Source organism: Colletes gigas, unplaced genomic scaffold, assembly GCF_013123115.1.
Source record: "Colletes gigas isolate AHSC1104 unplaced genomic scaffold, ASM1312311v1 Colletes_gigas_Sc00018, whole genome shotgun sequence".
In the NCBI taxonomy this organism is placed as follows: Eukaryota; Metazoa; Arthropoda; class Insecta; order Hymenoptera; family Colletidae; genus Colletes; species Colletes gigas.
The window spans coordinates 5,124,522-5,150,796 of NW_025106647.1; the positions used below are offsets into that span (position 1 = coordinate 5,124,522).

Here is a 26,275-nt window from a genome sequence, read left to right on the forward strand (position 1 = left end):
GAATAATTGCGTGAGAACTACAGGGTAGACGTCGAGTTGCTCGCCGTAGGGTGGGGAATTTGTCTCGCGGAAAGGTGGCGCGAAGAATGGCGTTCAGAGGCGCGTGTACCGATGCGAGAGAGCACAAGTGGTTCTCGGGACGCTACTCACGAGCCTGAGACGCTCGACACCGTGGGGGTTGTTCTTCCTCTCGGCGGACAGGGTAGAGAACTACCGATCCCCGCTGCCTTACCGACACCTCTGATCTCGTTAGGGACGCATTAATTAATTTACAAGATGGCGGCGGCAGGAACGATGACGACGACAGCATAAGAGAGGCACCAGCCACTGTGTAAAGTCGGGATAGGAGGGTTAGGGGTGCCACGGCACGTTTTAATTACTAATTGAAACGTTCCCCTACCGCCTACCTCCCCCGTACTCCTCTCCCGTAACCGCTCGACCCTCCCTCGTGCTTCCTGCCGCTTCAATCCCATAACTCTGCCGCCATCCTCCGCCCCGGCGTTTGTCGTTGCCTCCAACCCTCTTTCGTTCGTCCCTGCGCCGATCTCGCCCTGTCTTAATATCCGTCTCCGTCGGGGGTACTTAATGTTTTTAAATACTTCGCAGCACGCCCTCCTCTCCGTCTGCCTTTTGTCCTTTTTCCTTCCGTCTCGTCTCCCTCATTATATCGTCCCTCGACAACGGGGGATGATTTCGAACCCCATTCTCGTTCCCGTGGCCAACGCAGCGCGCTCGAATTTATGAGAAGGTAAATCCGTAGCTCCCGCGAATTAATTAATTAAAAACATCACGCCGCCTTAATGACATTCCCTGTCCCTCGTTCGTTCCTCCGTCTTCCGGCGCCCTCTTCGGGGAGGGCCGTCGACTGCCGCCATTCGCGCCGATCCGTCTCCTTCTGCGCGAACATTTGTTATGGAAATTGCGTATAATGCCGCCACCTACGAACGCGACCCCTCCTCGCTAATGGCCACTTTTCTCGTTAACCGCAGAATCCGAATAAACAACGGTACTCGTTTTTACGAAACTCTTCGGGGGGTAGGTTGTTAGTTCTGTATAAACAATCGAGGATCCTCCGTTCGACGCTCCATCGAGCACCGCTGTCCTCGAGAGCCCGTAACGAGCCGCAATGAATTTAATAGGGGTAGCCCTAAACGGATGAATACGCAAATTCGCCTTATTTCGCTGGAGGAAGTCTGCACGGGATGGAATAGAATTTTATTTTATAAGTTTGCTCCGCTTTGGCGTTTAATTTTCGTTGCAACGCGCGCGTAGACGGGTTTGGGTCAACTCCGAGCGTCCGGCCAGAGGTTGACAAGAAAACGAACAACCGGACCGGTATCGTCCACGTTAAACGTGACCCCCGGCCGTGCGAAACAACAGGTTCGACAATGCTCGGGGAAAGTGAGTCGGAAATAATAGCGGTAATAATAGAATCGAGATCGATTGCACTGTGGAAGTGTACCTCGCGAAAGGGAAAGGTTGCAGCCGAGTGGAGCGTTCACCAGCCGCAGAATTATTACTAGCGGAGGCCAGGGGCTAGGTCGAGGGGACGATTTCAATCGCTTCGTTTCGCTCTTTTGCGATCGATTCGTTCGGCTAGCGGTTCGCCACGGTTCGCCTGACGGGAGGCATTAATTTAATTCCAAAGCAAGAAACGCGTGTTCGCGGGATCGTCGCTCTGCTGACGGCGTTGAATAATCCGCGATTCGTTTCGCGTTCAAACGCAATAATTCCGAGTACCGAGAAGTTTCGAGCGGTCCCGGAACGCAACGAGAACCGTAATCGCGTCGGCGCGAGGACCGTGTCGATTCGAGCGAGACTTTCAGCGCGTACCAATGTTAATATTTAGTCTTCGTAACTTTCAGCCCGACGCGCCGAGTAAACGAATAACCATGGATACGGAGAAACACGATCGGGAACGTTCCCTCCGCGTTTCGCTAAAATGGTTCAAACGTTTTTTACAGCGAGCACAAATTTATTACCTCTCGATCCGCTGGTCGTGCGGGATTAGTTTAGTGCAGAAACTAGAAGGGAATTGGATTTTTAGTTTTATTTTTACAGTCGAAGTAGAGAATAGTACTTGTAGAAATAGAATTGATGTTGAAAATCGAGAAAACACGTTTGGGAAGTGAGACGTAACGCTCTAGACGTTTTTTGAATAAATAAGCCCGCCCAAGGCTGTACGGAGATTAACGCGATTGTAATTTTTCGCGATAGAAAAAAGTAAACGGCTTCGTCGTCTATTAATAACAAGTCCCTGGCGTCGTTAATGCTTTTACATTCTTTTGCCAGGAATTACGATCGACCGCAACAGATATAAACGACGATACGTCATAAGTGGATCCTCTGCCGAAAGTGGGTCCTCCTCGAAAGCGAAAATTTAAACACGTAGCACCAACCGCGCCGTTTAGCAAAAAAATTAATTTTACCATTCCCGACGGGTTAAAGGATAGCCTTGGTTAACACATACACGCACGCACGCTATCCGTGGCAGTCTCTCTTTTACGACTCGCGGCACGTTTAACGGCCAACTAAGCTTTTTAATAATTCGCCGACCGGTAATTAGTTCGTAATTTAATGAGGCAGCCGTAAAACTCTGCCCGGGGCCACCGGAGGACCGACCCGACCACCCCGTAATTACTTCTCCGTATATATTTCACAATATAATCATCCCGTCTCTGGACGCGTTTTCTGGACCTTTCCGTAGCCGGAAGCAACGACGAAGGCTCCGCGAACGTTTTGGCGACCGGATTCGCGAAAAGGGACGCTGTCGACGATGCGGAGGGTACGAGAAAGAAGCTCGATGGGACTAACCCGCGGGAATTTGTTATTAAAACCCGTGGCTCGACGAGAAATAATGGCCGTCGACGCTGCCTCCGGGTCTCCAGAGGCGTATTCGTACACGCTCCCCGAATATTGCCTTCCGCGACTGGAAATCGCAGCGTGACAATCTATTCTCGGTTTATGATGCCGTCCCACGTCCGTTTCCACTCCTCCTGACACCCGTTGCTTCGCCTATTTATGCTTTAACCCGTACTAGCGGGATGCTCGAATACCCCAAAATATATTGTTCGAAAAATAAAAAGCATCTCATTGTAATTGTTCTTCTTTTATACAGTTGATTATACAGTATTAAACGCGTGTTAAGAAACTATTTCAAGAAAATCCGTGTAAAAATATGACGTAAAAACTGAATAAAACAAAAACACCTACCCTTGCTGTTTTATTATCCGCATAAATTAAAGAACGACCGGGCTAGTTTTTAAAACGTCCCTCGAGCGTGCTTCGCGATACTCCTGCATTTATGCACCGATTCGCGAATTATATTCTCCGTCTTGCAGCTACAACACCGTTCATCACGCAAGACGTAACATTAATCCGTGGCTACTATGCTCGACACGCTACACGACACATTCCCCGCTCGTCATACAGAATTCGTCCGTTGCGATGGTCGTGGTTGTCTGGAAGCCGATCTTGCACGCTCGAAAATAGTCCGCGCGCCTTTTCGCCCCGACCGTAATTCACCTATTACCGATGCCCCGACTACATCGGTAACACGTGTAAGATCGAAAGTAGACAGGATCAGAGGTCTAGCCGACGCTCGGTTAACAATTCCTACACGCGATCTCGTCCCGAGACCCGTTTGGGGTAGGCCAGGGGTTCCCAATCCTGCCCTATGGCCCACCGACTGCAACGGATGGTGAATGAAATCGAACACATTTATGTGCGGTGCTTATTAGATTGGATAGTCAATTTTTCTTTTAATTATTCTATGAAGAATAACGAATATAGTTTATCTTTTATTCGTCGATAAAAATTTGTAAAGAGTACCCCAAAACTTGAATTTTGTGCCATTAATGCGTTGGCAATTTAAAAAAAAAAAAACAGCGTGATAGGTAACAGTTCGGGATTATTAAACACGGAGTACGAATAGAACAACTGCATGAATCAATAAAAAATTTACAATTTGTATTCTATCAAAATTACTTCTTACGTGAATGTTGAGACACCGTTTATTTATTATAGACGCGATTTTTGCCCATCTTTTATGGACCGCGAAGACTGCCCGATTCTCGTCTATTTTTCTCTACGGATTTGGGAGGGATAATTATCGCGATCGACACAATTTTAGAGTAACGCGTGTGTGACAGATCGAAGGAAGGTTGGGAGACACTGGGGTAAGGGGTTAGCCCGTATGTGTCCCGCAAGGATACGGCATTTAACGCTCGCGATAGCAGGATCTCGACGAGTCTCCTCGGCCGTCTTTCCTGGGGAATATACTGCCGCCATAAATCAGCGGTTCGATCGGCGACGGGCAGCCGGCCGGTCGATCCTCTTCTTTCTCCCGGCTCCCTCAATCCTTGCCCCGGCCGATGCCGTGCCACCAGGACGCCCATTAACTGCCTTTTTTGCGTCGTGTAATGACCTTAAAGCGCCCACGGTTTACGAAGCCATTCGTTAGGGCCGTAGCGCGCGTCGGTAATCGCGCGAGAATGCGCCCCTCCGCGGGCATTGTTGCGTAGGACCTTTTTCCTCTCTCTCTCTCTCTCTCTCTCTCTCTCTCTCTCTCTCTCTCGACCAGTTCCTTTTTTCCCTCCCGAGTCCTCTTGGTTTCGTCCCTGTTCGTCCGCCTTGTTTCTAGCTTCGATCTCCCTCGTGAACCGCTCGGGCCCGGTTTCTCTCTGCCCGGCGTTCCACACCCTCTTTCTCCTCGTTCCCTCTCGTTTTTCTTGTTCCAAGGAGCCGGTGGTAAAGGGAGGAGCAGCTGAAGAAACGGGCGAGATAATAGGGGAGAAGCCCGGCACCGTCGAGCACGCGAAATAAAGCGACGATCGTAATCCACCACGGGCTTTTCAATTACCGGAACTCTTCCCTTTCTCCTCCTCTTGTTCGTCCCCTTCCTTCCCGTTTCTCCAGCCAGCTCGCTTCCACTTTGCCGCCGCCTCCTTCCGACGCGTTCTCTTCCCCCGCTATCTGCGGCCCCCTTATCCGCCGTTTGACGGAGCGATAAAAATGTTTCCTCCATTCCCCAACCCCCTTGCTACGGTGGATATTCTAAAGGTACTCTATGGCAGGCTATTCTGTTTGCTCCTTATTTCGTTGTCGTTTCTTTCGCCGTGTTCCCTTTCTCTCTCTTTCGGTCTCTATCGTCCCGAGCAACGCTCCTTTTATTCCCCGCCCCGTTCCAGCTTTTTCTCCTTCCTTCCCGATCGGGCAACGAGCACTCTTTTGCCCTCCGACACGGCGTATCCTCGACGAGCAGCTCGTTCTTGCAAAGACCGGCTCGCCGAAAGACCCGAGAAATCGCTGAAAATCCAACCGTCTCGATTTCTCGACGCTTCTCCGCGACGGATGCTCGTATTCCTCGCGATATATTGTGATTGGACGCGAGATTTCTTCCTCCAAACGCGAACACTCTTGCCGTGAAACAAGTGCAAACTTGATTCATTTCGACGAGAACCCGTGGCGGCTATTCTTGTAACTGTTTTCATCCCCTGGTTTTGCTCCAGCTGCATCAGAGTACACTTGAAACACTACATTGTTACGTTAAGCGGTCGCAGTTCAAAGTTCTATCGCTGTACAACTATTTTCATCCCCTGGTTTGACTCTAGCCGCTTCGGAGTGTACTTCGCTATTATGTTAACCGGCCACGACAATCGAAAGTTCGGTGTTATTGGAAAGTCCCTGTACAGTCAGGACGCGACAGTCATCGAATGGAAAGACGCGCGGTTTTCGGCGGTCGCCTAGCGGAACACGTAACCCGAAAAAGCTTACAAAACGGGCGTCGACGGGGCGGAGCAAATTCAATCTCCGGAAAAATAACGAGTCGCCGGACCCCGGCAGTTGCAACAGCCCGGATCGTCCCGGTTCGCGGTCGGTTACGAGCAATTTCCGCGATGCATCGTTGCGCCGGGCCATCGGCATCGCCTAATGGAAAAAGAAAAAGCAATCGTCGCGGTTTCTGTATTCAATAAAGCCCCGAGATAGAGCGACCGAGCTACCCTCCGGGGGTTGTATCGAACGCGCACGGGGGACAAAAAATGAAGAAGACCGTAGATAGCCCGCCGCGAAACTCTGGCGAAGAAACGAAACGAAAAAGTGGAAAAGGGATCGGCGATTCGATGCATATTGCGCTGTCGGTCGACGTTTCGCAATAGCGATACCACCGTGTCCGCGTGTGCGCGAAGAGCAGCCGTAAAACCGTCGCTGTCGTGGTTAGAAGTAATTGGCCGCAACGGTAACGTCGATGGGAAACGCAGCCGCTTCGAGGTCGGTCGGACGATAACGATAACAATAATATCGATCACCCGGGGGACGAGTTTTGCGGCAAGGGCAAGGGACGACGGACGGACGCTACGGTGTGTGTGTGTGTGTGTGTGTGTGTGTGTATGCGTGTGTACGCGACGGCAGAAGGGGGTGGATAGTGTACACGGTTGAAAGGGGGATGAGTAAAGCTGTCCGGGGGTGGTGATGGCGGTGGTGGCGAAGCACTCGGAGCGCGTTGTTGCATAAAATTGTAAAGCCCGGACCGACGGTGGCGGCACCGAGCCGAGATAGCTGCAAACAGAGGCGAGTTAATTTAAAAATGCAAATTCTACCGCAGAGCTCCTGGCCCCGGTCGTCGGGGTGGCACGGGGGAGAGGAGGCGGAGAAACACCGAGCCAGGGACGGAGGAACGAGAAAAAGAGGGTACCGCGACGCGGAGGAAACAGAGAGAAAACAACGCGCGACACTGTGGGACGGGGTAACGCGTTCGCTATTTACGGTGTATCTATAAATCATCTCGTCCGTGAATTTTTGTACGATTCGCGACACCGTTCGTCGCGTGTAACGGGGAGAAGAGAGCGTCGCGACGCACCGGGAACGCTGGGAAGTTTTTTGCCAACCGATAGACTCCGTGCGACAGGGTTAATTCGGTCGTTGTACGTTTCGCGTACACCCGAGCTTTGATTATTAATAAAAAATTCGGGATCTGTGGATTTGTGATCCGTCTATAACTCCCGCTATTTTTGATCGAATGTATAGACTACTCGATTTGCGGAAATATTAACTATAAAGCGGGCTACTTTCGAGCGAAAGATTCTGGTCCCTGTACCGGTGCACTTTATCTGCTGCGAAGCTCTATTTTGATATGAAATTTAAAATCCAAGTTCGTATAGCTTCGTTTTAACTATGGTAAAGTAAATACGGTGGAGTCGCATTATATCGTCGCAGATGGGGCTGTAGGAGATTAACGTTCTCAGATATACTAAACGTACCTTCGTTACTTCGTCAAAACCACATTACCGCGGTGGGAGGGCGACGTTCGTGCTCCGTCCGATAATCCGCAAACTGTACCTCGAATTAAAACATTATTATTATTAAACGTCTTCCTTACGCGTGTCCGCATAAATTTCATTAAGCAACACAAATTAATTAGAACGAATACAAGAAACTTGAAAATAAAACGGGAACTGTGTCCAATTATTTCCACGTGTAACCGTGTTTTCAAAAATCCACTGTTCTCTATTATTTATGCAACGAATTATCTAACTACGTTATCTAACTAAGAGAAATATTTAGCTTTCGTGTTTATTTAAACATTACGCGATATTACTTATTTTTCCACTCGATATGAATATTGATTAACGAACGTTCGTCGAGCAGGACTCGTAGCAGGGGAGATAATATCCTTATCGTTCAATTTTACGCTGCAGGCGAGCGTAGTCTGTGCACGGCGTTGGTCCGACTACCGCTGCCTGACTAGCTATCGTCTTCGTCTACTTCGACGCGTCGCGCTATTTTGAATCCTCTTAACAGAGTATTTTTACGTTAATAGGCTTTAGCGAAAAACTTACGAAAATACCTCGCGACTGTTTTTACGCGTCTTAAAACAGTTCATTTCGTAAATAATCAGGTTGATATAAGTACAGAGCGGAATTACGTTCCCTCGACTTTTGTCTTCAACCTTCGGTACGAGCTTGATTATTACAGCTACTTTTCCATTCCCTTGAAATTCCAGTTGCAGAGAATTAATAGAAAATCCTTGGAAGCTAACAACGTAAAATCTTGAAAATACAAGCAAACGAGATTTCCAATTTTGTATTTTCTGCGCGATTTTCTTTTCACAAACGATTCCAATTCCTCGAACCGACGCGACGCTGCAAGACTTTTTTTGTTTTATTCCGACAAAGTGGAAACCAATTGCGCGGTTCGTTTTCCCGCTATCAGCTGTGCGATTCTCACGGCTGGTAAACAAGGCGAAAAAAAAAAAAAAAAAAATAGATTCGTCTCGACCGAGGGCAGCAGTCGAAACCACTGCAACGCGCCGGAAATAAAAGTTCGCGTTCACTAATTGCCGCGATGATGGATGCGCGCAGTGACCCAGTGACACGTGGTTGATTCTAGAAATCGGTTGCCGGTATACCCTGTGGGGCCATTAAAAATTCCATGCATCCTCGAGTGAGGTCGCCGTCCAATGTAGTCATGAGAGAACCGGCGGAATTACGCTTGCGTGTCAACTTCCCGATGAATCTTCTCGTACCACGTTGCGGTCGTGATTCCGATAAATAAGTAAATAGTGACCGGAGGGTAGAAGACGGAATGCAACCACCTAGACAAATGTTTATTACGAATTATGAGGGCTGAATACCGGAGGACGTTCGAACAACCACTTTCACGGACTCCTGGATTTTTAATAAAGCATTCGAGTAAAAGGGTATTCTCGTAGAAAAGAGTAGAAAATATCAGCAACTACGATGTATGAAACGCAACACAAACGAAACGATCGTTTAATATTGCAACTGAACAATACCAGTCGTTTGTAGTATCTTGAAACCCAAATTAATTGCTTGGATCACTTCGTTCATATTAACAATTGTGATCCAAAAAAATCCTGTCAAATATGGGCCATGCAAATGGGTAATAAACGTGTCGATAAAATTGAATTTGTCGTTTATTTTGCGTTACGACATTACGATGGGGAATAAAATTGTCATAGGCATAACCTGTGCGAACTATTATTATAACCGATGGCGCGATGAACACATTTTCTACATTGTCCTCTTTGCTCCTGCTACCGGGACAAAGCCTGTACTTTCGCGAGAATGTATTTTACGTAACGGATGATAACACGGGCCGCCATAGAACCTCTCGAGGTTCGCGAGAAAGTCTCAATGGCGCCGCTACGGGTGTCGAGTGCAAAGGGTTGAACATTTCGACGAAAAAGTGGAAAAAAGAAAAAATAAAGACCCGTATTCCGATTCACCGGCAAAGCCATCCGCTCTCGTCGCGCTTCAGCGGCAGGATCAACGAATCTGAATTTCACGGGGACGAACAATTTCCTTCCCGGCCGTCGTCAAATTCCGGTTGAGAACCTCTGGGTGCAATCTTGTACCAACTGGGGTTTGCGAGGTCTTGGGAGACGCGACTCCGGTTCGTAACCTCCTCTCTCGGGGTCCTGGCTACGACGAGAGTGGAGTGAGGAATAGGGAAACAGGCGGCGTGGGTTGGTTGAGGTGGAATACCGTGGGGTGAGTGGTAAGGAGACTACTTGCTGAGTGGAGGGAGGGTTGGAAAGGAAGGAGGAAGAAAGAGTAGGCGTGGGAGAATGGGGTAGTCGGTGGCTCGGGATATATCCGTAAGGTCGGGGCTGGTTCGGTGGTGTGGGTAACGGTAGTTGGGTTGAGACGAGGCGCCGCGGTGAAGGAGTCGCTCACTCACTTACCACCCTCATGGCTCCGACCACCAACCCCAATACCACGCACACCACCGACCACCTTCCTCTTTCCCTTCCCGCGTCGCTCCGTCCTCTCGACAACCGCCGCCACCATCTCTTGCCTGCACCTCGGTGCCCGCCGTTGCTTGCCAAGTTGCTTGCCTGCCTGCCTGCCTGCCGGCAGACCAAGTCGTCCCTAACACTACAAAGTCTATATATCCACGGTGTACCCAACGGCCCACCCCGCCTTTCTGCCTCTCGCTCCTTTTCAGGCCACCCCTTTGAGAGGTACCGACCCCCATATTGATCGTGGCGCGAACCCTCTTTGCTGGAAAGGCTGCTGCCGTGCCGATCCCGACGGGGCCGCTAGGTGTAAGTAAACTTACGCGAATGAAGGTCGGACCGCATACGTATGCAACCCCCGTAACTACGTGTACGTATCCTCGGTTCACGGATAACGGGACGAGAGAGCGAGTATACACGCCCGGAAAACGGGGAAGGTGAGAAACACACAGGGGGCCGGGGGGAACGTCTCCCTCTCGCGACAACATCGAGTGCTTTCGGTGTTTCAATGCCGAGAAGGAAAACGATGCGTTTGCGCCGGGGTAGATAAGGCTTCTGAATACACCGGCCGGGGATCGAACGCATTGTGCGGAAGAAAAAAACGTCCGGGAACATGGAGGATGTCTGGTAACCGGTTGACTAGGGGACGTTACGTGATCTGTGTAAACGGGACAGGTATAGGCGCAAACGGAAACGATCGAATCGACGGAGATGAGCTTGCGGTCCGTAAATAATTAGATCCATTCGCAGTCTTGACCAGTCGCATGGTCGCCTGGCTAGCTCACAAATGGATATCTGGGGCTACGGAGTATTTTTCGTTCGCATGAAGGAATATAGATAAATATTTCCAATACTTTTCACTCGGAGACTTCTCTTCGACCACCTACCATTAACTCAAACAAACTTTCTTTCGAAATAGATAGCAAATATATCTTCTTTTTTAATTTACTACGCTTTAGAAATAAGAGAGCTTTTTCAAACCACTTAATTTCATAGTGGCGAGACTCATAGCTCAGGGTTAATTATACCTCGTAACGTAGCTCACGAATGTACGAAACACGAGTCTCTGCATACACGTTCAAAGGATATCATTAGTCGTGTGCAGTGTGTTATTTGTTCCGGGATTTGTTTATTCTGCACTGTTTTAGCGCCTTTATTTATAGTACCTCACGCCTACCGCCAGTATGTATTTACTTTAGCCCGCCTTGGGCTTTGCCTTACATTACATCGTACTTAATTATTTTGGTACTGTCAGCGTGGTTTTCATAACGTTTCGAAGACAGATAGCACAGCATTATGTCATTGTCAGACAATTTATGGTTGCGTCTTGTGATAAATGAACCGTTGACACAAGAAGTTAAGAAAAGAAGCTGGATATTATTTCTGTTCTTGCGATAGTAGACTTTCAGGTTGTTGATATGTTAGATTTAATTCGTACTAAAATTTTGTATCACTATAAATACTTCGTTTCCCAAGAAAAACATATTCCACGCGATTGGAAATGAACGTACGATTAGTGAAGCAATCTTTTGAACTAAAAGTTTTCAAAAATATCGTGCCTCAAGTTACAACAATCTAAGATCAACGAAAGTTCTCTGGATTCGATAATATGCGTTCCACGCAGAATAATCACGCATAGCTGTACCGTACACCGCAATTGGAAACAAATTTTGCGAGGTTGTGAATTTCGGTTATGTACTCTCGCAATGTTATACAAATCGATTTGTCTATGTCAAGTTGTTGATACAGGCCTCAGCCAATATATGGATCGAATGTTGGCACGTTGATGAGCTGGTAAATATAATTCAACAAAATAACTGGTACGTCAAGCCGAACGTACGCGTGGTACAGTTTGTGTATGTCATTTAAATGTCTCGCGTTGTTTTCTTGCTGTTTTGACGAGCGTATACAGGGTGTTCGGCTACCCCTGGCAAAAATTTTAATGGGAGATTCTAGAGGTCAATATAAGACGAAAATCAAGAATATCAATTTGTTATTAATTTTTTTTGAAAATCCGCAAGGATTTCGAGGGTATGTATATTCACCAGAAACGATTGTAATTGATCCCCGTAACCGAAAATAATTTTTCGAAAACGATTTGAAATTTTTTAATTTTGTCGAAAAATTGTACACCTTCTCGAATGTTTTTCTAGAAAATAGGTAGGATTTCGGGAGTATGTCTATTCACCAAAAATGATTGTAATTGACCCCCGTAACCGACAATAATTTTTCCAGAACGATTTGAAATTTTTTTTTTCGTCAAAAAATTTAGACACCTAATTAGATTTTAACAGTTATATTTTATTTGCGACGGTTAGGCCCACGTTTCTATTATTCAAAGATTCCGGTTCATCGAGAAGAGGCTTTTATCGCGCTCTTGTTTTACGTTACGAATCGTCTCCTCGTCGAACTTACGATACGACAGTTTCCAAAGTTCGCGATGCACAGAGATCGGTTTCGACGTGGGGGAAAAGAACGCCCACACGGCGATCAGACGAAAGCATTTCAGATATCATCGGCGCGAGGCGCGAGGTGCGACAAAGGCACGCGGCGAAGACAATCCGACGACATCGAAAAATTCAGCTCGTCCGGCACTCGGGCGTGCAGGCTCGTCGTCTCCGCGCGGGACGAGTCAGTTCAGCCGATAAAAAGGAGAGAACGGGGCGAATTCCCCTAGGAACAGACGCAAGAAAACACGCACACACGTTCGCGTCGAACGACTTCTCAAAGGAAGGAATCCCCGGAGGAGCCGTATTACGTGCCTCGTTCGACTTTTCTAGAAACGAAAAGGCTCGAAGAGAGATCCGTTTCCTTCTCGCCAGGCGGGACGAAGAACCGACCCCCTGTCTCTCGTTACCCTGTAATGGCCAGTCGCTATTTATCCAGGCGAAAGCCACCGGGAGTCAGCCTCCGGTTACGACTGTCGTCTTCCTGGAAAGGAAAGCCTGACGAGCGCAGAAGGTGTACATCTCCTCCGAGGATAAATCGACGGTAAAAGAAAACACGACGTAGGAAGAAAGAAATAAGGGGTAAGATGACAAGTACAAGCGGATAGTTCCGAGAACGATCCATCCATCGGAAGAACGGAAGAGGCGCGTCGCGAGAGGAATACAGAAAGTCGGAGGCATTATCATAAAAATGCGGGGAATCTCGATGATCTTGGATTTATGTCGGAACCGAAGATGCTTAACGGGAGATAAGTTTCGTGGAATCGGCGTAGCCGGGCTAGCGCGGATAAAAGGGAACCGTATGAATCGCTGTTGCCAAAGTTTCGACGTGTCGTAGAATTTTTATGCCACCGGTCTCCACCGAGCAAGCTTCTGGAAAAGCTGCTACCGTTACGTTTGCTTCGGGAATACGTTTGTTCCGACGTCGGGAGTTTTATGCGGTGTCTCTTTATTTCTTTGCGCCGGGGCTATGAAACGTGAGCCGGGAACGGAATTGAAACGTTATTACGCCGCTGTAATCTCGTCGAATCCGTTTCGAGAACGTTCAAAGCCGAAGGACTCGCGAGAAATTACCGAATATTACAAAAAGGTTGGACGTTAACAAAAAAAATTACTAAAAATTTAAACATCGTTAACGTTTTGGTAAAATTCATGACACACGATACGAGTTATCCTTTAAAATATAAGTCCAGTTACTTATGGACGAGAGTGTACGCGTAACAAGCGGTCAATTATGTTTCGGTTTGTATGCAATTAAATCGTACGTAGGATAAAAACGACTACAGGTTCCCGAGACAATTCCATCGAGACATTCCTGCGAAGAAATTCCCCATGAATATTAAATACACGAGACCCCATCGCGTTTTCGCAACAGTTCCCTCTAACGATTAGCCGAGCCGGGCTTACAAAAGGATACTCGTCTCAACGGCTTTCTAAATCACAGGTTACCCTATTTCATTTCCTTTCGCCCGACGCAACGGTCCTCCAGACGCGACTGAACCGCTGGAAGGGATGATACCGAGGCGTCGGGGTAATGGACCGAGCCAGAGGTGCCAGTGGATGAGAGACGAAGGGTAATTGAGAAGAGGAGATTTACTTGGGGGTCGAGAGAGGCTGCGAGAGGGTAGTTTACGATGTTGCTCCGGATGGGGGCGCAGTTATCGGGGACAGGAAAAGCGCTCGCGCGTTTATGTGGATGAAGAGGAGAGAGAGACACAATTTTGCCGTATCGACGACAAAACTGTCGCTCGTAAAACTTCCTGTCGATAATATCTTCGACGCTAGGGCCTTCGTGTCTCCTACGATATTGGCAGCAACGTTTTCGGTAGGACGTTTCGTCGAGCCCTAACCAACCCTCCGCGGTTATCGTCTCTATATGAGAAACACGAGGGGGTAGATAGTTTCTGGAAACCAAGGCCGATAACCAGAGTATGGGATAAATGTGACTGTTTAAAAATATACTGATATTCTTTTCCTTATTTAATTTAGAAAACTATCGGATATTTTTATTCGTTTTTTTATTTTACATTTCGTTTTTATCGCGATGAAAATTTATTTAGACTTCGTTTGAGAACGTATCGATCAACGGGGGAGTTGCAAACTCATCTCTCGGAATAAAATTCCTGACTGAAAGTATGTTTTCTTCGTTGGGGAAGGAGGAAGCGTCGGTAACTGCGAAGCAAATAAAAAAAGGTCGCCTTGATTTTTACGTCTGGCACCTTTTAACCGACTCGACGATTTTCTATGTTATTTACTTTCCCGCTTTTTCTCGTCGGGGACGACGTCGGAATCGAAGGAGGGCCGTCCGTAATTTAATTGCTCCCCGGGAACATCGACGGACAAATATTTTATTTCATCGCAAGACGGGGAAGAAGTCGGAAACCCCGGTGTTTCCACCGCGGATAGTTTCGTTACTTTCGCTCTCGACATCGTCGCCTCGCTCGGGAACGAAGAATCGTTGACCGTAAAAAGCTTCGATGAAATCGGCAGGATCGCGTTAAGCGAGGCGAAAGTGGGCTTGCACAGGGTCTAGGATAAGATTCCGCGTGATAAACCTTAACGCTGGTTTTACGGTTCCCTTCTTCGTGGAACCTTCCGCCTGATACGCGCATCGTCGAACATCTATATAACCTGACAACGATTACCTTTATCCGACGGTGTTTACCGTCTCCGATAAGGGATCGGTTCTGTCGAGATCCGACAAAGCGGCGTTCGTGGATATTTCCTCTCTTTGCTCGCGATGCAACGATAAAGCGGGCTTTGTAATTGACAGTAAATACTGCTGGTTACAGGAAAAGTAAAAGAGTATGACTTTCGATGGTGGAACAGAAACTAGGTAGTAGATACTTTTCTCTGACTTTTTTAATTCCGTATAAAATTCCCCGTTATAATAATTCAGCTGTTACGAGTAGCGATAAATTTTCATGTTCGAACATCTACTATGGTCATGAGAAAATCAAGTGGTCGGTCAAGGCCATTGCCCCAACTATAAATCATGTCAGCAGAGAATCTGGACTTTTACGACTGTCTGCTTGTCTCTCGGCTTAACCCTCTGTAACCCCGTGACGACTCTGTGGTCACGTACTTGTGTATACAATCTGAGGACACACACGTATCGAATAGCTTGTAAATTATGTGCTGTACGAAGAATTGTTATTTCCATCCTCTAAGCAGCTCTTGCGTATCGACTCTATTAACTAAAAACTAACTACCATTTGCGAAGGCTGCGCATACATAGTCGTAGCCGAAGAATTTTTGTATTAAAATTTTTTAAATGAAATATGGAAAATGGTACCTTTGGTAACAAATTCTTGTGGTTCATCCTGTATAATTTAACCGTACAATAATATCGTTTAACGAAAGTTAAATACAATTCTGTGTTCATTCGTATTTTCATCTATCCCTATTTGGGCAAGATTAATGACGTAACTGTGGATATCCGCTATATTCTTTATTTGGATACGATATAATATGACAAATACAAGAAAGTTTCACGTTATAAACATTATTTTAACTTGATTTTGCTCGCGTTGTTCCAGAGGAATTCGATATCGCCGGCCGAGCGCGAGAAATACAGCAGGCCGCGAAGTACGCCGGACCCCCAGCACCACGAGCACATGCACCTCAAGAAAATGAAGAAGGAACAGGACAAGGACATAGGCCATGTAAGTATCTACGATGGTTCTCCATGTTCGAGCAACGGTGGCGTATCTTAATAAAGCCGTACACGCTTTCCCCGACAGCAGAGCGATGGTGAAAAGAGCGACCAGGACTTGGTGGTGGACGACGCCAGCGAGGGGCCAGCGAGTCCCGCGGCGAATGGCACCTCATCGCCGAGGGAGAACGGCCTCGACAAGCTGGGTCCGTCCTCGGTGCCTTTGAGCAGCCAGGTGAAGAAAGAAGTGCCGCCACCCTCGCCGAGAAGCGGTACCAGCAGCAACGCTAGCACGCCGTCGGCCAAGAAGATGGAGGAACGGGAGAAACCGACCACTCCGATCTCAAAACCTGTCACACCTACGTCAGCGGGTTCGTTCTGCCTTCTCTTTTTCTCGTTGAAATAGTAATCGAGTTTGGAGCACCGTTGATCCTTCGTTGCACAATGTTTCCAACGGGGAACTCGGTAAAAAAGATTCCTAAAAGACATCCTGAGAAGACCATTCTTATCGATGAGAATCCGTGCCTCTAACGAATCACGTAAAAGAGTTACGAGTATTAATTGTTCGACAGCCAATATCTTGCGCGTCTCAAGGATATTTTCAACAGCTGTATTATCATAATTACCATGCATTCTGCTAAGGTTTCGCAACGTTTGATATTTGAAACTTTCACGTATCCCAGATACGTGATGCTATTCGAGACTTCCAGGTGTAAGTTTCATCAGATAACCGGACGAGCCACTAATACATTTTCGCGTCTCGTGGTTATCGTCTATTTAATGTAGCCACGTTCCCGTCACGGATCATTGATCAATTTAGATTCGTAATCGATCAACTGACAGTATCAACCGTACGATTCAACAAACTCCACGCGAACCCATCAATTTCCTTTCCTTGTTATTGCTTCTCATCTTAAGAGAATCGTAGTTGCGCGGTCCAGTCGATTACTTAACGTCGTGTTCGCATTAATCAAGAAGATGAAAAATACTCAGCACGCCTGACGATAAATGTCTGGTCGACAGGTGGTAGCAGCTCCGGCTCCGGTGGTCTGAAACCGTCGAGTTCCAGCAAACCGCTGGTCTCGGCTTCGGCGGTCGGCCCTTATCCGCCACACTATCCGCCGCCACATCATCCACCCGCAGGACCTCATGCGGACATGTTGGGTTATCCTCCGGCAGCCCTGAATGGATATCCCACAAGACCACCTCTTCAGCAACTGTACGACCCTCACGGAACCATGAGGGCACCACTCGGACCTTTCGGCGTGCCCGGTGGCAAACCGTAAGTGCTTTACTTCTGGCTTGATGGGTTCCTTTCATGGCAACGATGGTTCTCGTCTTTCCTTTGTCACTTTGCGCGTTGATTTTAAATTATGGGACGCGGGTAAAACATGTTTCACGAGTGGACGAGGAACTCGAAACGAACGTTCAAATAAGAACTCGCGGGGATAGGAAAACACACAAAGTGTACGATACTATACATATTCGTTTCAGTTGCACGGTGTATTTTGTATGGCGATACAGATATAATCGCTATAGTACATTTTCAACCATTGCAAGGACGATAGAGTGGTTAATTTTAATGTTTTGATAACTTGCTTTTTCAAAGTCTCTGTCAAAATACACGAATAACCAACGAAAGCAATCAACGCGTACCTTTCGCCGGTGGTTTTGGGAAATACATGCCTCCTCGAAAAAAGAAGTTATTGATAAAGTTAAATTTAGCTAGCTCAGAACCTTTGAAGCAAGCGTTAGCCAAAGTTCTAACCACTTATCCCCGGGACCACTGCAGGGAAAGCAACTCTCGTTTTTAAACTAATTAAACTTTCCAAGTTGTCCTTCGCATGGTGTCCTCTTTGATACCATACAACTTATTAATTATTTTACCGGCGGCTGAGCCGCTCGAAACGCACCGGTTTTCGTTTGATCGTCAAAGTTAAGCTGCTATGGCCACGGTAAGTACTCCGATGAGCGATCATTTGTAAAGTGAAAATTAAATCACGATTACGGGATAACTTGAGGATATTAGCAAAAACCTCGAATTTTCTTTTCATCATCTAGACTAGAATACACTCTTAAGTTGACCCTAAACCTTTCAAGACCTTAAACGTTCCAGGGTTAAGAATAAAAAAAAGCTAAGATCCTAGAATCTCTGCAATATTTTATTTTCTAATAAAAGTTATCGTCCGGTTCTTCGCGCGAGAGAGAAACTCGAGGAGGATTGTTGCGGCCCTAACAAAAACCATGGGATTTTTTTTTGATTCGCAGAGCGTACAGTTTCCACGTATCGAGCGAAGGCCAGATGCAGCCAGTGCCCTTTCCACCTGATGCTCTAATTGGACAAGGAATACCGCGTCATGCGCGCCAGATAAATACCCTCACGCATGGCGAGGTGGTGTGCGCCGTAACGATCTCAAATCCGACTAAATACGTTTACACCGGCGGCAAAGGATGTGTCAAGGTCTGGGACATCAATCAGGGCGGCAGCGGTAGCGCGAAACACGTTTCGCAACTTGATTGCTTGCAACGAGACAACTACATCAGGTTGGTTACACGTTACGGCACATGACACATTAACTTTCCACTTCGTGTAGCAAACGCGATTCGGTCCTGAATAAATTCTGATTAGCGCCCACTGTGCCGCTGTTGCGGTCGCATTTAACGATACGTGCCGCGTCCTGCGAAATAATTACGATACCGCGGGAAATGCCATGGTTACTAATAAGGAAACTAATTAGTCTTGCGAAAATAATGTTGGCTGATACTAGCGTTGAGAAAAAATCTTGTTCCTCTCGGTCCAATTTAGCATTCTCTATTCTAGAATTCCAATTACACTCGATGACATTTAAAAAGGACTATGTTTAGAATAAGTAGAACTTGGAAGTATACTTTGTATCTTATCAAACGAACCGAGGTTGCACGGAATCCTGAAGTCGATAATGTCACGCGTTCATAGTAAAGTGCTCGAAACGACTGGAACTGTCAACAAGACTTATCGTTTTCATTTGCGTTTTAAACATACTTTGGAGTAAACAACTCCGTTTACGATCAACGTAATGAGAATTTAAACAGCAACGGGGAATGACAAACATTTTTCGATACAAAATAATTTACAATATTGGACATTTCTCGATATAAAATAATTAAAAATATTGAACATTTTTCCGTACAAAGTAATTAAAAACATTGAATCAAACCGTTACACTGCGTAGAACAACAGAGTGCAAGGTAATCGAATGCACGTGAAAATACGTGCAAAAAGTGCGGCGATGTAGATTTACCGAGCAACACGTTTTAATCTGTGCATTGATTTGCGTTGATAATTACAATACAATCGACTTAAAGAAAACCATACTAACGATAAGTGGCTGGAGCATTGTCATCGTATACCTGACAAACTGAAATACTTCTTTCTTTTATTAAACAGATCAGTGAAACTGTTACCAGACGGCAGAACCCTAATAGTGGGAGGTGAGGCGAGTAATCTGAGCATCTGGGATCTAGCGAGTCCGACGCCAAGAATCAAGGCGGAACTGACCTCGAACGCGCCAGCGTGTTACGCTCTGGCCATCTCACCGGACTCGAAGGTCTGCTTCAGCTGCTGCAGCGACGGAAACATTGCCGTCTGGGATCTGCAGAATCAGTCGTTGGTCAGACAGTTCCAGGGTCACACGGACGGCGCGTCGTGCATCGACATCTCCGCCGACGGGTCGAAACTCTGGACAGGCGGTCTGGACAACACGGTGCGCTCGTGGGACCTTCGAGAGGGCAGGCAGCTTCAGCAACACGACTTCACGTCTCAAATATTCTCCCTCGGCTATTGCCCGACTGGGGAATGGCTGGCTGTTGGCATGGAGAACTCGAACGTCGAGGTTCTACACGCCACCAAACCGGACAAATATCAGCTTCATTTACACGAATCGTGTGTGCTCTCGTTGCGTTTCGCTACCTGTGGCAAGTGGTTTGTCTCCACTGGCAAAGACAATTTGCTGAACGCGTGGCGCACACCTTACGGTGCCTCAATATTCCAGGTAAATACGAGCGGTCCTAGTTAACATTCTATCCACGAATATGAAACAATTGGCAAAACGTTTAATCGAATGATTTTTATCGCGTTACAGTCGAAGGAGTCCTCGTCGGTGCTGAGCTGCGATATCTCTACGGACGACAAGTACATCGTGACGGGATCGGGTGACAAGAAAGCTACCGTCTACGAAGTGATATACTGAACAGTCGACTCGACGACCCTCTCGAATACTGGTTACTGTTGAACGGACTAGGCTTTTGTAGTACTCGTGCACAGAAAAAGCGAATAACAGGCTTCGGTTTATGGGCAAGTAGAGGGAAGTCCGTTCTGAGAACGCGTACTGAAGCTGGGATTAATCGAAGGAGCGCGGATGTTACGCTCCGCCCTGTACCAAGAGGAGACTGTCGTTTATTTGTGAATCGAGCGATACGTCGGCGTGTGTTATATTTGTTAAATTTGGATCACTTGTAGCTACCGGCGTGAATGGACAATACAGGCAAGGCTGCGAAGAACACTGAAGTTACGGTATATATATATATATATAAATATATATAAAGGTGGCAGAACGTTTTAGCTATTTAAGATTGTATAGAACGCATAATTATAAATAGGCTGAAAACGATTTCGAATGAGACTATGCGTGTGATGTTCTCCCCGATGATTACGTGGTGCCGCGGGATCGTTCGACTTCGAGCAAGAGGAAGTCGCTTGTGTAATATGTTACTAATGTAATATAGAATTTTACGATTAAGTATCATACGCGTGACTGTGAGAGTTTGCACGGTGAATTAGTTTGCTTCGGCATTTTCACCGGGCGCGCGATGTCCTCGTGCTTCGCTATCGACGACGAACGAACGGATGCCTGAGTAAGACGTGTACGGAGCACAGAGATCTAGCATGTAGGACCCGTCAACGTAGGAATGTGTGTCGCGTGTTGCAGATTTCTACATAATATATCGAGCACACGTGTAGAGAGGAAGAGCGTCTATGGTGTATAGCGGATATAGGGCTATGAACTGATGTAGTTTTCGATCGTGCTGAGGGATGCGTAAAACGAAGCCGAGATGTTGCGCGAACCTTGATATTTCCATTCACGAAGAGTAATTAATGATTTGTACTCGTACGTAAGCCTCAGTTAAAAACCTTGTTCTTTCGTTGCTATTCTCTGTGTCGCTACTACTAACTGACTACGTTCGGTAACTATGGAAATTTTGTGAAAGGCACGGAAGGATAAGGCAGAACAAAAAAAGTGCGTTCGATCTCTTGACATTTTCTATAGCAAATATCTGTGTATATGTACGGACGAAAGAGACGCCGATGCTTTTTCTGTCGTGCCGTAATCGGTATCGCCGAAAGAAATCCCGCGTCTCTCGCGCGGCGCAAGCTTTTCCGGTACATCGTGGCTCGTTCGCGACGAATCTCGAAACCTGACTTTCGTACGAAAACTCGAAGGGTATTTATCGAATATATTTTCACGCCCGCCAATCTTTTTGCGACGAAATCGCCCTAACGGTTTTTGACATTCTTCGTCGGCGAACCGTGGCACGATATACTTTACGAGTTGTGCCGCCGCGAGGGGGGCAACAATTTCGCTCCTATCCGCATCTAACGAAACCCAATCGTACTCGATGGAGATGATACACATGAACTTAGGCGGACGCCTACGGATGCTCGCGATTACTGCCGTTCGAGGCATCGAACTCTTACACACGAGTAAAAAGATAACACACGGGCTACGCTCATAGACACGTTCTTTACAAGATATTCAGCGAAATATTTTTCTGACTGTCCACGATGGCCCTAGATTCAACCGAACGACCCGGTCGACGAAATACCGTCGTAATCGTAATTGAATTTATATCAACAGGATCAAATTGACGCATTTCAGTACATTGACGATTTTCTTCGTGCCTGCGAGACGGCGTATGAAATTTGTAGGGTACTAGGTAGTGCGTTATCATTCGGATCTGAATACGGTGAAAGCAGGGGATGCATAAAGGAGATTTCTATTTTGTTACAGGATGACACACGTTTACATTCGCTGTGATCGTCGTAGAATCGACGCTGTATACTGCCGCGCAAACATTAACGTTGACGAGACGTAATACGAATTATGACACGAAAGGAAGTAGGAAAGAAAAACGAGAAACGAGAAAATGCAGATAGATTTTCGACGAACACAGCTCCGACGATAGACCAATAGAAACAACGATACCTCAAGAAGACTCAATAGTTAATTATCTCTTACGAATTAACTTGTACAGAATCGATATTCTTTTACAGTGAATAATACGCATACCCACGCAAATGCATAGACACACGTAAACACACATAACACATACACGTACAGACGCACTAGGGAAAACAACAGCGAAGAGAAAAATAAGACAGCGAAATCGCGACTCGTCACCCCGCAATAATTCATTAATTGTGTCCCGCAGTCACTGAATTGTATCTCCGCAATTTGCACTCCGTGTGTACGAAAGTAAAACGAATGCGTTTCTAGCAGAGAAAAAAGACAGACAAGTGTTAATCCTTTCCAAGCACAGTTCATGTTGTTCCTATAGCTACGCGAAAATTGTTTCTTTCGACAATTAAATCATCTATATCTATATACACGGTTGGTTTTATTAACTGTCATAGAACTCCTTTCCTCTCCCTCTTTGTAAAAGTGAATTTCATACCCGATTAGTAATTTTAACTTACTCGTTTTCAATATTTGATTGATCCTATATCAACATTACCTCATTCGTCCTTTTATATTTTTAAAGAAATAGTTTTCCATTCACATATATGAGGAACTTAATGGAAAATGGTGATGTTATACAGATATTTTCGACTACTTCTTTGCAATCATTATACACAGAAATGAAAAGATGGAAACGTTCTTATGACGTTATACGTTTCACTAGTAGTTTACCGATATTCGTTATGACATTCTTACTTTATTATTATTATTCATTTATTAACGGGTAATTAAACCCTTTAGTACAACGATGTAATATCTAAGGAACTACAGATGTGGATTTTACATAATCAAACATTATCGCTTAGTGAACGTAACAAGAATAAATTAATTTACAATACGTTGCAAGGATAGTTTTAGACTTTCTAACGATTGTTCAATTAAATCTGTTTTTGTGTGTGCGAAATTTACATTACTAATCATTCTGTTTACACAATTATTTATTATTATTGATTTATTATTATTTATTATTGATACGTACCTAAAATTTATATCGGTCTAAATAAACATTGCTGTTGGAAGTTCGATAACGCTGTGGATAGTGTCGCCATCATACAGATAAATAGACGAAACTCGAAACCACAACTGTATTGACATATAAAGGAACTGCGGAGCGTATGACGCGTCAATATGGCCGTCGGTAGTTGACTAGGGTGTTTGTTTGCTGATTATTTAAGTCGTTTTTAAACACGTTAAACACTTTAACAAAATGAATATGTCAGTGGAGAAAAAGAAGTACCCGTCGGCGTTACCAACAAATTGGCCGACGAGAGAGGAAACCACTAGAAAAAGTCAAAACCAATTGTCAACCACGGGAAAGGTTGACGTTTTCTATTATAGGTGAGTTTTGCATTCTGAAATTTGTTATTAAAATATTGATGATGGAAACTGATTGCACATTGCGTGTAGAAATTGACAGTAGCGTGCACTGGGTATTAAACCAATCGTAATCGGTGCAGGAATGTTTAGTGTCATTAATTCTAACCTCAATTATGTATATATAAGGATATCGTACATTTTTTATCCAGTCGTGGAGTAAGAAACGACGCATCGTTAGTACCACCGATAAGACAAACGGCATCCATTTTCAAACAACCAGTGACCATTTATAAAACGCAAGAGGGAAAAGTAAAAGACATCAAGCTTGGAAATCAAGAAAAACCAAAACAGGTTTGTATTTGTTGCTTAGTACTTGTCTATATATGTTCTAAACTTATATATGTGTACACATTGAATTATTAAAATGTTGAAATAAGTTTTGTTGATGTTTCCCAGTGTTAATATTTTTTAGTTCAAGAAGAAACATTTCTAAACAATACCTTATGAAATTCTGTACCTTGTTTGTTATGTTATTTATTAAAAATTATAATGTATAAAACATTGTATCATTATCTGGTAATAATTGTATCATAGCCCTTTCACGTGTAAAAATAATACCTTATATATTTATGTTATCATCCTAAATATAAAATCATTAGAACTTATGATTTAGTTTATTGTGTCATTTAACGTTGTTCCTTGTATAAATTCTCATGGTACAATCATCGAATCATTCGTTTAGGAAGGAGCCGATAAAACTGATGGCAAATATGGCTCCCAAGATAAGCCTAAGCAGGTAACATTGTTCGATGTGCTTATGGAATCGTTACTGATTATGTGTTTGTTTCTTTCTGTTAATAAATTCATAATATTCTATATAAAATGTTGATGTCCAGTAACTACCATCTTCAGTCATTGTAGAAACAATCGTGTAGTGCATGTATCTTTACGAAATTCCGAATTACATAAAAATTTCACAGCATTCAAAATTTTACGAAATATATTTTTTTCGTGCAACGCGTATAAACTTTCGTGGTATTTTAAGTTTTTCTCTGTCATCTATCATCGACTCTTTGTTATTCTAAATATAACATTCGTGGCAATCATTAAGAAATTGACAACATTTAACTGTATATTATAATTCTGCTTGTAATATGAAGCGAATATATCTTGCTTTTGTAATTAGATTGTTCTTGTGCGTGTTAAGCATTATTATTCTACATACAATATTATTGTCTTATATACAGAATCTATGGTTACCACGTACAATTAATATATCTAAACCTTACAGTTATTTTGGGAAAAACGTTTGGAGGGTTTAAGGGCATGCGATCCAGATGGTTTTGAATTTGATGCAATGGATTTACCAAAAAGTTTAAAACCAGTGGGACCGTATATTACGGACGAAACTTTATTACAAAGTGTTGCTACGGCTCTACATGTTTCATCTCAACCAGTCACGGGACAAACTGGTTCAAAAACAGCTTTAGAGAAGAATCCCGGGGTATTTCTTAATCCTGATCAACCCCTTGTACAGGTAGAATAGATATTTGGATACTATATAGGGTGCTATTTTTAATTCAAGTTAACTCTTAGAATACATTTTGTGTGTTAAATACACTTAAACGTATATTGCACACCCTATGTAACGTAAATAATTATGTACTGGAGGTTTGAAAGGGTATAGCAACAGAAACACAGTAACAAACGTAATTGTATCACGGCGACAGTAATTATCGTTGCAAATAACGAACAAAGTTAATTTTTGTTTCAGGCCGTTTCGATAGCGGACGAAGATATCAAGAGACAAGAAGACCGAGTCGCTCTGGCGAGAAAAAAGTTACAAGACGCGCTGCGGGGGGTTCCTACATAAATTGTACAATTTTGTTAGCTGTATTTTCATTCGCTCATCCCTAACCTTAAGTTCCTTATAAATTATGTCATATCAATTTTGATAATAAATGTTTCGTAAAGAAGTAAAAATCACCGCCATACGCTACGGTTTTGCGACTTACGATGTAAGTTCGTGAACTTATAAATTGTTTCGAATTATTCGTATTTCACGGATTAAACTATTTCTCATTATTGCAATACACCTACAACGCGTGGTGCAGAAAATTGCAACAGCTAACAACCGGTAGATTCACGAGGTTATTCGTTTGTTCCGGGAAACGGTTTCAACATCGTGATAAAATCGAGTTCGATGAGAAAAGAGAAGGGTTCGAGGAGGTCAGCTGCGTGGCCGTAAAATCCAATTTCGCTTTTCGTTACGAGCTACTGATAATTTTGACGGTAGAACATAGTGGCTACTCACCATCTGCCCGGATTTTCGGTGTATGTATACACAAAGTTGAGAAGGGTCCCGGGTCGTGTCGGTCGCTAGAAATTGGGAATTCTTCGGATCGTGGTTAAACATGGATAACTGGAAGGGAGTCGCATCTGGCTTCGCACGAACCGGAAACGAGGCCGCACGGAAATGATCCCTGAAGCGAAATGTTCCGCGCGAGAAAAAGTAGAAACGCGCGTGCAATCGGACCATATGCGGTCGCGTTATATTAATTACGTCCGCCGATCTGATAGTTTTAAATCGTTTCGCAGTCATGCGAAAGATACGTTTTCAATTGGACAGGATGTTCCTAAATTGCTTGGTCAAACTTTATCAACATATTCTATAAAAAAGATCTATGGGAAAATTTTGTCGTTCCCCTCGTCCACACTGTCCTCGTTCGACTAGCCAAGATCGGTTAGTGTAAAGCCATCTAGGTCAGGTATGCAATACCTGATCACTTCGCAATTACGAAGTAAGGTTGTGTACTTGATG

The 26,275-nt window shown here is 45.0% G+C and overlaps 2 protein-coding genes across 5 annotated transcripts in view; both read left to right on the forward strand.

Annotated features, from left to right (window-relative positions):
- LOC122400411 (protein groucho-like) overlaps positions 1 to 22,432 on the forward strand; it is a 162,840-nt gene extending 140,408 nt beyond the window's left edge. For both annotated transcript variants that reach the window (XM_043401865.1, XM_043401864.1), the window contains exons 8-13: positions 15,747 to 15,872; positions 15,951 to 16,233; positions 16,886 to 17,144; positions 18,131 to 18,406; positions 19,290 to 19,893; positions 19,984 to 22,432. In XM_043401865.1, the coding sequence (XP_043257800.1) occupies positions 15,747 to 15,872; positions 15,951 to 16,233; positions 16,886 to 17,144; positions 18,131 to 18,406; positions 19,290 to 19,893; positions 19,984 to 20,091 (1,656 nt within the window). In that variant the 3' untranslated portion in view covers positions 20,092 to 22,432. The remainder of the gene's footprint in view (positions 1 to 15,746; positions 15,873 to 15,950; positions 16,234 to 16,885; positions 17,145 to 18,130; positions 18,407 to 19,289; positions 19,894 to 19,983) is intronic.
- Positions 22,433 to 23,257: 825 nt separating this feature from the next.
- On the forward strand, positions 23,258 to 25,440 carry LOC122400434 (methyl-CpG-binding domain protein 2). 3 transcript variants are annotated; one of them, XM_043401903.1, is made up of 5 exons: positions 23,258 to 23,475; positions 23,664 to 23,805; positions 24,197 to 24,250; positions 24,746 to 24,991; positions 25,229 to 25,440. In XM_043401903.1, exons 1-5 carry the CDS (start codon positions 23,345 to 23,347, stop codon positions 25,325 to 25,327), a joined length of 672 nt encoding a protein of 223 aa, XP_043257838.1. In that variant the 5' UTR covers positions 23,258 to 23,344; the 3' UTR covers positions 25,328 to 25,440. The 3 variants fall into 3 exon arrangements, with proteins under 3 accessions (XP_043257838.1, XP_043257839.1, XP_043257840.1); XM_043401904.1 differs by having other exon boundaries at positions 24,746 to 24,958; XM_043401905.1 differs by lacking the exon at positions 24,197 to 24,250.
- Positions 25,441 to 26,275: the final 835 nt, after the last annotated feature.

Bases quoted from the DNA above. Each gene is read 5' to 3' on its own strand.
- LOC122400434 (XM_043401903.1), top strand. From the start codon at position 23,345: ATGAATATGTCAGTGGAGAAAAAGAAGTACCCGTCGGCGTTACCAACA. The intron at 23,476-23,663 runs GTGAGTTTTGCA...TTTTTTATCCAG, and splicing joins GTTGACGTTTTCTATTATAG to TCGTGGAGTAAGAAACGACG. The intron at 23,806-24,196 runs GTTTGTATTTGT...TCATTCGTTTAG, and splicing joins ATCAAGAAAAACCAAAACAG to GAAGGAGCCGATAAAACTGA.